The sequence below is a fragment of the Bos mutus genome, chromosome 18 (assembly GCF_027580195.1).
Source record: "Bos mutus isolate GX-2022 chromosome 18, NWIPB_WYAK_1.1, whole genome shotgun sequence".
NCBI lineage: Eukaryota > Metazoa > Chordata > Mammalia > Artiodactyla > Bovidae > Bos > Bos mutus.
The window spans coordinates 6,408,003-6,422,289 of record NC_091634.1 but is presented as its reverse complement, the minus strand read 5'-3'; the positions used below and the strand labels follow the sequence as shown (position 1 = coordinate 6,422,289).

At 52.2% G+C, this 14,287-nt stretch overlaps 1 protein-coding gene across 4 annotated transcripts in view; it reads left to right on the top strand.

Moving 5' to 3' along the window:
- Positions 1-13,848, top strand: part of MYH14 (myosin heavy chain 14) — a 78,999-nt gene extending 65,151 nt beyond the window's left edge. For all 4 annotated transcript variants that reach the window (XM_070387243.1, XM_070387241.1, XM_070387242.1 and 1 more), the window contains 10 exons: positions 1,851-2,063; positions 2,632-2,844; positions 3,976-4,137; positions 5,085-5,213; positions 5,797-5,885; positions 5,979-6,102; positions 8,907-9,115; positions 10,924-11,032; positions 12,707-12,879; positions 13,054-13,848. In XM_070387243.1, coding sequence (XP_070243344.1) covers positions 1,851-2,063; positions 2,632-2,844; positions 3,976-4,137; positions 5,085-5,213; positions 5,797-5,885; positions 5,979-6,102; positions 8,907-9,115; positions 10,924-11,032; positions 12,707-12,879; positions 13,054-13,213 — 1,581 coding nt within the window. In that variant the 3' untranslated portion in view covers positions 13,214-13,848. The remainder of the gene's footprint in view (positions 1-1,850; positions 2,064-2,631; positions 2,845-3,975; positions 4,138-5,084; positions 5,214-5,796; positions 5,886-5,978; positions 6,103-8,906; positions 9,116-10,923; positions 11,033-12,706; positions 12,880-13,053) is intronic.
- The last annotated feature ends 439 nt before the right edge of the window (positions 13,849-14,287 follow it).

Sequence of the window (14,287 nt, the reverse complement as noted above, 5' to 3'; positions counted from 1 at the left end):
GGCCTCGGAGTACAAAATAAAGCAGGGCAGAGGCTAACAGAGTTTTGCCAAGAGAACAAACTGGTCACAGCAAACACCCTCTTCCAACAACACAAGAGGTGACTCATCGGAAAAGACCCAGATGCTGAGAAAGATTGAGGGCAGGAGAAGAAGGGGACAATAGAGGATGAGATGGTTGGATACCATCACCAACTCAATGGATATGAGTTTGAGCAAACTCCAGGAGATGATGAAGGACAGGGAAGCCTGGCATGCTGCCATCCATGGTGTCGCAGAGTCGACACAACTTAGCCACTGAACAGCAACAAATATACATATAAATATATATATTTGCATGTCTTGTAAGTTTTATTGTTCATCAATTGCTATGTCATAAAAAAACAGTGAAGGTTTGAAGTACATTTTAAATTTTATGTATTTTTTTTCCTACTATGACTACAAGAGGAAGAAAGAAAACCCTTTCCTCTCTTGGGTATATAAAGCGAGGGGCTGATCAGTTTGATCCATTTAAGGTTTTTCCTTTTTTTGGCTCAAAATTTCCTTTCATTTAATTTTTTATAAAACTTGAAGTGTAGTTGATTTACACTGTTGCATTAGTTTCAGTTGTACAGCAAAGTGACTCATACATTTATACATGATACATATATTCTTTCTCAGATTCTTTTACTTATAAGTTACTAGAAGACATTGAGTAGAGTTTCCTGTGCTTTACAGCAGGTCCTTGTTAATTATCTGTTTTATATATAGTAGTGTATAACGGCAACCCACTCCAATATTCTTGCCTGGAGAATCCCAGGGACGGGGGAGCCTGGTGGGCCACCGTCTACGGGGTCGCACAGAGTCGGACACGACTGAAGCGACTTAGCAGCAGCAGCAGCAGCAGCAGTGTATATCTGTTAATCCCAGATTCCAAATCTATCCATCCCCCCTTTCCCCTTTGGTAACCACAAGTTGGTTAGTTTGTTTTCTGTATCTGTGAGTCTGTTTCTGTTTTGTAAATAAATTCATTTAATTACATCATTTTTTTTAAAAGATTCCACCTAGAAGTGATATCATATGATGTTTGTCCTTCTCTGTCTGGTTTATTTCACTTACTGTGATAATCTCTAGGTCCATCCATGTTGCTGTAAATGCCATTATTTCATTCTTTTTCATGGCTGAGTAATATTCCATTGTATATATAGGCCACATCTTCTTTATCCATTCCTTCATCCATGGAGATTTAGGTTGCTTCCATGTCTTGGCTATTGTAAGTAGTGCTGCAGTGAACACTGGGGTGTAGGTATCTTTTCGAATTAAAGTTTTCTCCAGCTCTCTGCCCAGGAGTGGGGTTGCTCCATCATATGGTAACTCTAGGACCTCCCAGGTGGCACAAGTGCTAAGAACCTGCCTGCCAAAGCAGGAGGCACTGAAGACTCGGGTTCCATCCCAGGGCCGGGAGGATCCCCTGGAGCAGGGCATGGCGACCCACTCCAGTATTCTTGCCTGGAGAATCCCATGGACAGAGGAGCCTGGCGGGCTACAGTCCATGGGGTCACAAAGAGTCCGACAGGGCTGAAGCGACTGAGCACTCTGGCACATGGTAACTCTATTTTTAGTTTTTAAAGGTACCTCCTCACTATTCTGCAGAGCGGCTGCACCAATTTACATTCCCATCAACAGAGGGATCCATTGAAGAGCGAGCTGGTCTGGGACCCAGTGGAAACTTTAATCCCTATACCTCCCTCTTGTGTCTCTGCCTCTGTCTGTCTGTCTGTCTCTCCGTCCTTGGCCCCTCTCTCTTCCCCATTCCCTTGTACACTCCTTTTAGCTAACCTGTGTCCCCCACCCCATCTCCCTCACCCCGGAAGCTCCTGGCGGAGGAGAAGGCGGCAGTCCTGCGGGCGGTGGAGGAGCGGGAGCGGGCGGAGGCCGAGGGCCGCGAGCGCGAGGCCCGGACGCTGTCACTGACCCGGGCCCTGGAGGAGGAGCAGGAGGCGCGCGAGGAGCTCGAGCGGCAGAACCGCGCGCTGCGGGCCGAGCTGGAGGCGTTGCTGAGCAGCAAGGACGACGTCGGCAAGAGCGTGAGCGACCCCGGGTCCCCGGGACACACAGACACACACATGCACACACACACGTGGGCGACCACGCGCCCCACCCCCACCCCGTGACGCTGGGGCACACAGGCACACGTGTGTGCTCTCCCACACGGAGGGCAAAGGGAACCGGCGTCGGAGAGTCCCCGTGTTCACGCACACACCCGGGAAGTGAGGAAAGCCAGGCATCAACAGGCAACGATTCATGGGCCCAGCACACGGGGAGATCTTCCAGCAAACATATGTGCACACACTAAGCACGAGAGCTTCTTGGAAAACATCCATGTGCAGGTGCGTGTTCATGAAATGTGAGCGGACTCTCCCGTCAAACACACTTGCTCACGTGTACACACTGAGCACGAGAGCCTCTCACAGCGTGTGTAGGTAACTCGGGACAAGAAGGAGCTAGGATGGACATGTCACCTCGCTGCCTCCCCCTCGTCTATCAAAGCTCCCCTCCCCTCTAGCCTAGCATAGATCTCCAGGCCTGACCTCCCGCCTCCTCGGTGGTCCAGGTGCCCAGGGTTCACTCTCGTTCTGCTTCCCACCCTCCCAGGTGCATGAGCTGGAGCGAGCCCGCCGGGTGGCTGAACAGGCAGCGAACGATCTGCGAACGCAGGTGACGGAGCTGGAGGACGAGCTGACGGCAGCCGAGGATGCCAAGCTGCGCCTGGAGGTGACCGTGCAGGCCCTGAAGGCGCAACACGAGCGGGACCTGCAGGGCCGAGATGAGGCGGGCGAGGAGAGGCGGCGGCAGCTGGCCAAGCAGGTATGGGCAGGGCGCCGCCCAGCTCAGTGTGCCCGGAAGTCTCACCACCCACCTGCTACTGTGGGTTTCTACCCAAGTCCCACCTACTAGCCAGCCATCCTCCTGTTCCCCAACCCGCTCACCCACCATGACCCAAGAACCCACACGCACAAGGACCCATTCGGACACCCTCCATCCACTAACCGGTCCACCCAACCACCATCCCATCTACTGAGCCAGCTGCCTAGCCGCCCGTACACAGCCTCCCTACCAACCAAGACTTCTACACAACCAACTCTGCATCCCACTTCTCCATCCACCCAATACCCGCTCCAATCAACCTCCTCTCTCCAGCCCAACCACCCCAGTATCTACCCACCTCCTCTGTACCCCCAACCAACCCATATACCCATTTACCTGCTCATTGACCAGCTTGTCTTCACCCCACTTCATCCATGACCTTCCTTCCTTTTTCATTTATTTCTTCACCTGCTTCTTCATTCACTCCATATTTCTCTCTCTGCACATTTATTCATTCATTCTTCATTCAGTGGAGGAATTTCCTATGGTCTGCAGCGGGCAAGGCTTTTCACTCAGTGATGTGTGCTGAGCGTGGGAGGGGCAGGTCAGCCCTGAATATCAGAAAGAGCCCTCTGGGGCCATGTGGTCAGCAGACTGGAGCAGAGGAGACTGGAGCTGGGAAGCCTAGAGCAAGTGATGAAGAGATGATCCAAGGCCAGGATGGGGAGCAGTATCTGAGCTTTTCTTTTTAAATCTACTTTGGCCCCACTGATCCAGCCATGAGTTCATGCACGATTTTGTCCTGAGGGCACCAGGGAGCCAACCACAGGAGGGCCATGAGCAGTGTCAGCTGTGATTGTAGAAGGACCTTTCTAGAGCCTTCAGGAATGGGCTGGAGAGGAGTGATGGGAGCAAAGAGGAGGTTGGGGCAAGAGGGAGGGGTAAAGCTTGCCAGGGCTGTGGGGTTGGAGAGGATGATTGGGTTTGTGGCAGAGAGAGGCAAGGGGCAGAAGGAGTGGGGCTGGAGACCTGGGCAGGGGCTGGAGGGTAGACCTCTACGCCACTGGCATGTAGGGGGAGCCTGGGCTTCCTGTCCCCTGAGCCCGCCCCTCCCGACCTCCCCTCTCCCAGTTGAGGGACGCAGAGGTGGAGCGCGATGAGGAACGCAAGCAGCGTGCTCTGGCCGTGGCCGCCCGCAAGAAGCTGGAGGCCGAGCTGGAGGAGCTGAAGGCTCAGACCACAGCGGCCGGGCAGGGCAAGGAGGAGGCAGTGAAGCAGCTTCGCAAGATGCAGGTAAGGGGTGGGGCTTAAGCCGCGGAAAGGGGAGGCCCCGCCCTCGCTCCGGCTCCCAAACCAGCTCGGACCCCGCCCTTTCGATCCCAGGAGCAGCACCCACGTTAGACAACAGCTCTATCCATGCCCCAAAGGCTCATTTGGTTCTTTTTATATTTTTTAGTTCCTTTATTTAAATTGCTTAATCTTTGGGACTTCTTTGCGGCCCAGTGATGAAAACTCTGCGCTTTCACTGTAGAAGGCACAGGATTGATCCCTGGTCAGGGAACTAAAATCCCACATGCCGCTGGATTGGGACATAAATAAATAGTTGCCAGGTAGCAAAGTGGCCGAAAGTGTAAACGCCAGGGTCAGGCAGCCTAGGTTAAGATCGTGACTGTGCCACTCACCACCCTGAGTGCACTGCTGAACCTCTCTGTGCCTCAGTTTCTCCATCTGTAAACTGGGTAGGAAAATAGTCCCCACCAACTGGAGTTGTGAGGATTAAAGTTTTCAGTATGTGTACAGAGTAGCGACTGGCCCAAGGTAAGTGATCGGTGTTTTCCATCACTTTTTTGTGGCCAAGCTGCTTGACTTGAGGATGTTTGTTCCCCCACCAGGGATCGAACCCGCGCCCCCTGCAGTGGAAGCGCTGGAGTCTTAATTGCTGAACCGCCATGGAAGTCCCTCCCAACTCTATTATTACTCCAGAGTCCACATATTACCCCCACTTTACGCTTGCTTTAATTTTGATGTGCTGCTTTTTTTAAAGAAGTGAGACTCAGAGACGGGGAGAGAGCTAGCCCATGGTCACACAGCCATTGGCTGGGAGCGGGGTGCAGAAGCCCAAGTCCTCAGGACTCTGCTTTTTCACGGGGAGCCCCCACAGGGCTGACTGCGAGGGTAGCGGGGCTGGGGGCAGTCCCTGTGACCTGGCTGGGCCCACTCACTCGCTCCGTTCCGCCCAGGCCCAGATGAAGGAGCTGTGGCGCGAGGTGGAGGAGACGCGCAGTTCGCGAGAGGAGATCTTTGCTCAGAACCGGGAAAGTGAGAAGCGCCTCAAGGGGCTAGAGGCGGAAGTGCTGCGGCTGCAGGAGGTGATGCCGGGGTGGGCGGGGCTCAGGAGGGTGGGGTCGCGGGTGGGCGGGGCCAGGGATGTCTTGGAGCCCCGCTAGGGTCCTGAACCGGAAAGCCACAGGGTCGGTGTGAGGATGGGCTAGAGTAGGGAGATTGGGGGAAGGGGGGCTGGAGAGGGACGATGACGCCTGAGCCTGGACGCAGAAGAGGGAACAAACAGAGAGCGTAAAGGAGCAGGATGGACAGGGCTTTGGGTGGTAAGGGGGCAGAGGAGGGGAGGAGAGGGGGTCTGGCCTGATGACTGAGGGAAACTGGAGGAGGAACTGGTCTGAAAAGAGATGCTGGGCTCAGTGAGGAGGCCATGAGGGTGAGGGATCCTGGCAGGCGGGCAGCAAGAAGTGGACATGGATCACGGGCTACGGAGATGGATTTAGGAGACATCTGCCTATAGACTGAAGCTCATTCCAAGGTTATCCAGGGGCAGCATGTTCAAGTGCAGTGAAAAAAAGATCAACAGACTTGAGGCATGAGGGGTAGGGAGGCCAGTGTTCAGCCAGCCTCCCATCACCGCAGCTGACCACCTGCCTATTTTGCTCGTTGCAGGAACTGGCTGCCTCTGACCGTGCCCGGCGGCAGGCCCAGCAGGAGAGGGATGAGATGGCAGATGAGGTGGCCAACGGCAGCCTTAGCAAGTGAGTGGCCCATGGTAATGTGGGGCAGGGCGCCCTCTTCTGGCCATCCTGCCCTCTCACCTCCCCTGACCTTGCCCTGCCTGTTCTCCCTAGAGCTGCCATTCTGGATGAGAAACGTCAGCTGGAAGGGCGCCTGGGGCAAATGGAAGAGGAGCTGGAGGAGGAGCAAAGCAATGCAGAGCTGCTCAATGACCGCTACCGAAAGCTGCTCCTGCAGGTGAGCACAGCTGGGTCACCCCTGCCAGCCTTGAGGCCCCACTGACCTGGGACCATAACACCCTCAATCCTTTTTCAATTCACGTAGGAAAAGGGAATATTTGAGTTGGGTTTTGAAGGTTGAATAGGAGTTCTCTAGGTGGGGGTGGAATAGATGCATTCATTCTGTTGTATTTCTGAGGTTTCTCGAAGGCTGGATCCAGGGAGCATGATGCTGGTAATATGGGTCCAAGGCCTCTTCCAAGGCCTCTCTCTTCTCCTGGCTTATAAGTGGTGACTTATAGGTGGCCATCATCTCATCCTGCAGTCACTGGGCTTGACTTTCTGTGCATGTGGGGGGAGCTATCTGATATCTCCTTATAAGGGCACTAATGCCATCATCGGGACCCCACCCTCTTATCCTCATCTAGTCCTAATTACCTCCCAAAGGCCCCATTTCCAGATACACACTGGGGGTTAGGACTTCATATGAATTTGTGGGGCAACAAACATTCAGCCCATAATACACCAGTTCCCCAGGAAGCTAGCGTGGTGATCTCAAAAGCATTTAGAAGTCAACATGGAAAGTGTCCCAACTGGCCCCAAATGGAGCAGCTTGAGCTTCAACCAGGCTCATAATTACAACTGATTTAAATCCATCAAATCTGTTTAAACCCTCAAGTACACAATGACATTTTTAAAAAATACTAATTAGTCACTGTATTAGTTGCCTGAGGCTGCTGCAACCAATTGCCACAAACTGGGTGGCTTAAAAAGACAGTAACTTATTCTCTCACAGTTCTGGAGGTTAGAGGTCCAAAATCAAGGTGTCATCAGGTTCGTTCTTTCTGAGGGAACATCTCTTCCAGGCTGTCTTCTGGTTGCTTGTCAGCAACCCTTGGCTTGTAGATCCATCAGCCTGGTCTCTGCCTCTGCCTCGCGTGACCTTCCCTATGTCTTCTTTGTGTGTCTGTGCCTCCTTCCCTTCTTGAAAAGACACCAGTTGTATTGGATTTAGTGCGAGGCTGTTCAGTTGCTAAGTCATGTCTGACTCTGTGACACCATGGACTTGAACCCGCCAGCCTCCTCTGTCTGTGGGATTCTCCAGGCAAGAATACTGGAGTGGGTTGCCATTTCCATCTCCAGGGGATCTTCCTGACCCAGGGTTCAAACCTGCATCTCCTGCATTGGCAAGTGGGTTCTTTACCACTGAGTGAAGAGGGAAGCCCATTGGATTTAGGGCCCACCCCAATCCAGTATGGGCTTCCCAGGTGGCTCAGTGGTAAAGAACCCACTTGCCAATGTAGGAGACGCAGTAGACTCCTGGTGGACTGTAGTCCATGGGGTCACAAAGAGTCGGACACAACTGAGCAACTAACACACTTCAGAAAGGATGGAGGAGGAAACTGTAGATTAAAAGAGACTTAAAAATCATGTACAAAAAAAATTTAATGGGCAGCATTCAACTATAGAATCTAGGGATGCATCTTTGAATAATAAAACTCAAAAGGAAAAAAACAAACAAACCAAGGAAGTGATCACCCTAGGAGTCAGGAGGAGGGGGGAATTCCCTGGTGGTCCAGTGGTTAAAACTCTGCACTCCCAATGTGCAGAGGCTCAGATCGAACTCCTCGTTGGGAAAATAAGATCCCACAAGTTGCACAGCACATCCAAAAAAAGAAAAATGTTAGGATGACATGTTGTTTGGGGTGAAAGGAAGAGGTTGTTAGTAGAGTGGATGCATGAAGTTCTATTTTTTGACCTGGGCAGGGGTGACAATGATGTTTGCTTTTTATTAACCTATACTGGAGTGGGTTGTCATTCCCTTGCCCAAGGGATCTTCCCAACCCAGGGATCAAACCTGGGTCTCCTGCATTGCAGCAGATTCTATACCATCTGAGCCACCAGGGAAGCCCAACCTATTAAGCCATATAGTTGATCTGTTTTTTACTTTTCCTGTCTCACGGTTTTATTTTCCAATAAAAGGTTAAAAAAAAATAGCATATGCTAATCACCACGTCGGTCTCTTCCTGTGAGGGTGAAATGAAGTAAAGTATGAATCAGACTGCATCTGACTCATTTCCGTGTCCCCAGCATAGGACCTCACTCAGAGTACGAGATGAATAAATAAACAGGCACTATTATTAGGGGTGTGGTTACACATTAGCAATATAGTAGCTCCTGTTAATTGAGCTGGCATTTCTCAAAACGATCCTGCATATCATTCTATCAAAACCACCTAAGGTGCTTGTTGAAAATGTGGATTCATGGGCCTCATTCCAGACTTGCTGAATGAGAATCTCTGGAGGGTGGGATACTGTGGTCCATTTTTTTTTCTTTTTTTTCCACAAGCTCTCTGGATGAGCCTGGTGCAAACAAAAATGTGATAACCCTTGGAATAGGCTCATTCACAGTCAAAGATAGAATCGACAGCATTTAAACAAGCCTGTGATAGTCTTCTGGACTTGTTTATATATTGGGCTGAGTTGTACAGCATGTGGAACCTCAATTACGCAATCAGGATTCTAACCCAAGCCCCTTGCATTAGAAGCTCAGAGTCCTAACCACTGGACCACCACTCTCCTCTTGTGGTCTTATTAAAATAGCAAAAACCTATACAAAAGGTTAAAACCCAGAGTTGGCACTGCTGTTGGCTGATAAGCCAATCAAGGAAAAGTACATTTATTGAGTGTTTATTATGTGCCAGGCTCTATGCTATGCACTTAACAAGCATCAGCTCACTTAGTTCTGGGAGGTTCTGGCATTTACCTCCCACCTTCCCTCTGAGACTCCACCATGACAGTCCTGCCTTCCCCACTGCTACAGGTAGAATCACTGACCACAGAACTGTCAGCTGAGCGCAGTTTCTCAGCTAAGGCAGAGAGCGGGCGGCAGCAGCTGGAGCGGCAGGTCCAGGAGCTCCGGGAACGCCTGGGTGAGGAAGACGCTGGGGCCCGAGCCCGCCAGAAGATGATCATCGCTGCCCTTGAGTCTAAGTTGGCCCAGGCTGAGGAGCAGCTGGAGCAGGAGAGTAGGTAAGTGGGAAGAGAGGGCACAGCTGGAGGGCAACCCTCACATTCTAAGCAATTGAGGCACAGGGGAGCTGTGTTACAAGCACCTGGTTTAGAAACATCCAAAAGGCATCATAATATTAATGGTTGATGGTTTCCTGTATCATTTAGGATGCTCTATGCTGCAAGTAATTGCATTCCCACTATATAATTTAAACAGTAACGTAGCAGTTAGCTATAGCTGCATAACAAGTGTTAGTCACTCAGTCATGTCCAACTCTTTGCAGCCCCATGAACTGTATCCCATCAGGCTTCTCTGCCCATGGAATTCTCCAAGCAAGAATACTGGAGTGGGCTGCCATTTCCTTTTCTAGGGGATCTTCCCGACCCAGGGATCAAACCTTGGTCTCCTGCATTGCAGGAGATTCTCTACCATCCGAGCCACAAAGGAAGCCCCATATGCAGGGAAGCTGCCTAACAAACCACTTTAAAATTTCAGTGACTTAAAACAGCAATCATTTATTATTGTTCATGAGTGTTTGGAATGGTTGGTAGGTTCTGCTGATCTGGATTTGGTGAGCCTCACTCACGCATCTTTGCTCAGCTGAAAGTCAGCTAGATGGATTTGCTGATCTTGGCTGGGCTCTCACATGTCTACAGCCTTGCCTGGAACAACTCGGCTAACTTGTCTCTGCTCTAGGCTGACCCAGGCTTGTTCATATGACAGAGTAAAGGTTCCAAGAGAGAAAGTTTCTTAGGGCCTAGACTTGGAACTGGTACAGTCACTTCTGCCGTATCCTGTCACTAAAGCAAGCCATGTGGCCAGCTCAGATATAAGAGAATATCCAGTCATGGTTGCCAAGCACCACCCATTGCTAGAGGCCCCATCATATGGACTTCACCCTAGTATGATGGTCCATGCAGGAGAGAATGGATGAGCATCAGAATAGGGAAATTCAGGAGACAGTAGGTAAGGATGGTGCCAGGTGTCTGACCTGCAGATCTAGGTGGATCATGGGGAACTGGGAGGAGGAGCAGGTTTGGGAGAAGGCATTGAGCCCAGTGCAGGGTGTACAGGGTCTAGTGGGCAGCTGAGGCTTGGGGCTGAGCCAGGCTAGAGCTCAGGAGACAGATTTAGTGGACACCAGGCTGTTGATGGTTGTAGAAACCTGGGGCACAGTTGAGCGTGTCCAAAGAAAAGTGTGTGAGTGAGAAAGGAAGATAGCAGAGATGGTTAAGGATGGAGTTTTGGGCTCCCAGAGTGTTCTACAAACACAAAGAGCTTGAAAAGGAAATTGAGAGAAGAGAGGGAGAAAGAAGGGAGGTCAGGTGAGAGATGATAGGTCCTGAACCCCTGGGGGCTGGGGCTGTGAGGCTAAGGAGGGGGCATGGCAGAGTCCAGGGGGTAGTGGGACAAGGTTTGGGTACTGACAGGCCGGGGGTGGGGCAAAGGAGAGAAAATGGGTGAGGATGGTGCTTGGCGGTCTGATTTGGAGACTTGCAGTCAGTGGGTCAGTTCCCTGAGAGGAGGAAGACTGGGAGCGGGGTGGAGGATACAGTTGAACATAAGAGACCTAGTGGGGTGTGGAAAACTGGTGTAGACATGGAGACACTTTTAGGAACATCAAGCATCTTAGCTGAAGTTAAGGATTAGATGCCCTGGTGGTAGCCTGGTATCACCAGGCCTCAGTTGACTGTGGGAGCCAGTTGTAGGTGGGTGGGAAGGTGGGCAGAAGCCACTCCAAGAACAGGCAGCCGCTGGACGAGGCTTGGTGGGGGTAGAACCCTGGGTGAGCAACCCTTTTGATTCTCCCCTTCGTGCCTCTCCTCAGGGAGCGCATCCTCTCTGGCAAGCTAGTGCGGAGGGCTGAGAAGAGGCTTAAAGAGGTGGTGCTCCAGGTGGAGGAGGAGCGGAGGGTGGCTGACCAGCTCCGGGACCAGGTGAGCAGCTGACATCATAGAGAAGCAGTGGGAGTGGGGGGGACCACTGACCGAGAAGTAGCACGTGACATCTCTAGAGGTAGTGAGCTCCCATCACAAGAGGTAATGTGTGAGTGCTGGACTAAAACCGAGTGCAGACAAGGTCCTGGGCCTTGGTGCATCAGCGGAGAGCCTGAATCAGTGACTTTGTGATCCGTAAATTCTGGAATCTAGGAAAAGCCCTGGTGGGGAGCTGAGACAGCTAATGAGAGGGCAGAAGTTAAATCCTACCCAGAGGCTAGGCCACAGCTTAAATAATGAAGTGGTGTTTATTGAGAGCTTTCTTTAGCCAGTGCTAAAGACATAACATGTAGTAACACTTAAGTCTAATCAGAACTCATGAGGTAGGTACTATTATTTTCCCTCTTATTCATGTCAGCAAACTGAAGTAACTTGCTCACAATTATTTATTTAGTAAGAGATGGAGCCAGAGTTCAACCTTCAGCACTTTGGCTGCATATCTGTGCCCTTAATTATTTATTGATCAGTAAATGTGTCCCCCATACTGTGCTGCCTACTTAAAACAAACAAAGACAGCATGCTTGCATTCTCTCATCAGCTCCATTTCACAGGTGAGAAAATGGAAACTTTAGAAGGAGGTATAATTTGCCCCAAAGTCACACAGTTAATAAAGACAGTCTGGATCAGATCCTCCTAGACCCTCTTGCCAGCCTCCACCCCAGGCTCACATGTGATTGACTCTGTTTGCTGTGCCCTTAAAAGCTCAGCTGTGTTTTATTCGCCAATTATTTCACAAAACAATTGTTGAGCACCTGCTCAACCTGCGTGCCAGGCACTGTGCAAAGCATTGGAGATATGGCTGTGAACGACACCGAGAATGTCCCTGCCCTCATGAAGTTCACATTTTCAACACAGGAAGAGGAAGACACCACCATAAAACCTATAAACAAGCAAAGATAATTACAGATTGTGAAAGGGGTTATGAAGAAAAAAGATAATAAAGAGAGAGGGGAATACAGAGGACTGGAGAATCCTCCCTAGATTGGGAGGGAGGTGGTCTGGAAGACCTTTCTAAGGAAGTGACATTTGAATTGATACTGAAGGGTGAGAAAGAGCCAGGAAGACGGAATAGCAAGTGCAAGGACCCTGGGCTATGGAAACCAGCTCAGTGAGTCCCAAGCAAAGAAGCAGAGCAGAATAACTTGAGAGAAGATGGGGTTGCGGGGTGGGGGGGGGGGTTGAGTGATACATGAGGTTAGAGGAGTTGGCGGGAGGCAGGTTATGCGTGTCCTCTCCTTGGAGAGAGAGATGGCAGGGTCCGGGGGAGGGTCTCACTCCAGATGGCCTAATCCATGTGTTTATGGGAAGACGACCCTGCAAGGGCCTGGAACGCCAGGCTGAGGTGCTGGCTGGGACCTTGTCCCAGGGCACTGAAGAATCATGGGAGGACCTTGAGCAGGGCAGAGGCAGGATCAGATCTGAGCATAGAGAGACCCCTCTGAGGCCAAGTGGCGAGTGGTCTCGCGTTTGAGCCTGACCTGGAGGCTGGTGAGAGGATCTAGGAGAGCAGAACAAAAGTGTGAACAGAAGGATAGAGGAGGGATGGAGACGTGGGGAGCTCTGGGTGAGAGCCGCACCCAGAGACATGACCTGACTCCCCGGCTCCCGCAAAAGCTGGAGAAGGGCAACCTTCGAGTGAAGCAGCTGAAGCGGCAGCTGGAAGAGGCCGAGGAGGAGGCTTCCCGGGCCCAGGCGGTCCGCAGGAGACTGCAACACGAGCTGGAGGATGTCACAGAGGCCTCCGAGTCCATGAACCGGGAGCTGAACACGCTGAGGAACCGGCTCCGGTAAGGCCACCCGGTGCACGCGCAACCTCTCTGCGTAAACCCCCAGCTCCCCTGTCTTCGCTCTGTGCCCACCTCCCCATTTTATTCTGTTTCTCCGTATCCCCGCCGCCTCTCACTTTTCTCTCTCCCTTCCTCCGGTAATTGCCTCCTGGTCTCTCCTCCTCTCCCCGCCAGGCGCGGACCCCTCACCTTCACCACCCGCACGGTGCGCCAGGTCTTCAGGCTGGAGGAGGGCGTGGCGTCCGACGAGGAGGTGGCAGCGGAGGAGGCGGAGCCGGGGTCCGGGCCGCCGCCCCCAGAGCCCGAAGGGTCCGCTGCGGCCCCACCACAGTGACCCTACCCTGCCCCCAGCCGCCGCCGGGCCCTCCCTCCTTGGCGCCCCCCCACCCCCACCCCAGGTGCCTGTCCTGAGAACCGCCCTCTGGCTTCTTGCACTTTGGAAGTGCCGCCTTCCGGCATGACAGCACTTATCCAGCCCACTCCGGGGGTCCCGGGAGACTTATCCGTGAACCCCTAAACAGAGGAGCGGGCAAGCAGGGATCGCGGACTGGGGCGATCTCACTTGGGAGAAATTCGGGTGTGGTCGGCAAGCTGGGTTCCCATCCAGCTCCAAATCCTTCCTTCGGTTATGAATGATCTTTGTTGGGAAGGGAGTTTGGCTCTCCATGCCCCTCCCCACCCCCACCCCCTCTCATTTCCCTCTCCCTGTCTCGCCACTTAGCCACCGACCCCAGAACTTATGAGCAACAGCACCCTGGAGCACCTTATGAGCTCCAGGCGGCCCTCAGCCTTTGACCTTTGCAGAAGGGCAGGTTAAGGGGACCTCACACATCCCCCCCTCCCCTCAGGTTCCCTCCCGTTGCTCTTTGTGATCACAGTTCAGCTGGAGTTTCCCATGGGGGCTGGAGAAGGCCCCATACCCTCCCAGCCTTCAAACTGTGGCAGAAATAAACTCCAACCCCAACTGGACCCTGAGGGCTATGTGTGTTCCTCCAGGGGTAGGGAGACAGTACGGGCAAGGGGTCGTGATGTGTAAGGGGTAGTCAGTTGGTTCTAATTCAGCTGGTGGGTGTTGGTGTCGGGGACCTCCCGCTTACCCAGCATTTAATGTGGAAGAAATCATTCCCCTCTCATCCGGCCTCCCTCTGAGGTATCCCCTCCATTATACAGATGGGAAAACTGAGGCTCAGAGCTGGAGGGTCCCTGGCTCCACGCCTCCCAGTCAACGAGTGGTAGGAGGAGGAGCTGCACTCTAGCTGACCCTCAAGTCTTTGCAAAGCAACGACAGTAGTGACCGTTGAGCTGTTTGTTGGTTACTATTTACTGAACTGTGCTAAATTTGGGACATTAGTCTCAACCCGTAGATGTAGAGATTTCATTGTTTTCTAGACATTGCCAGTGTCTAGAA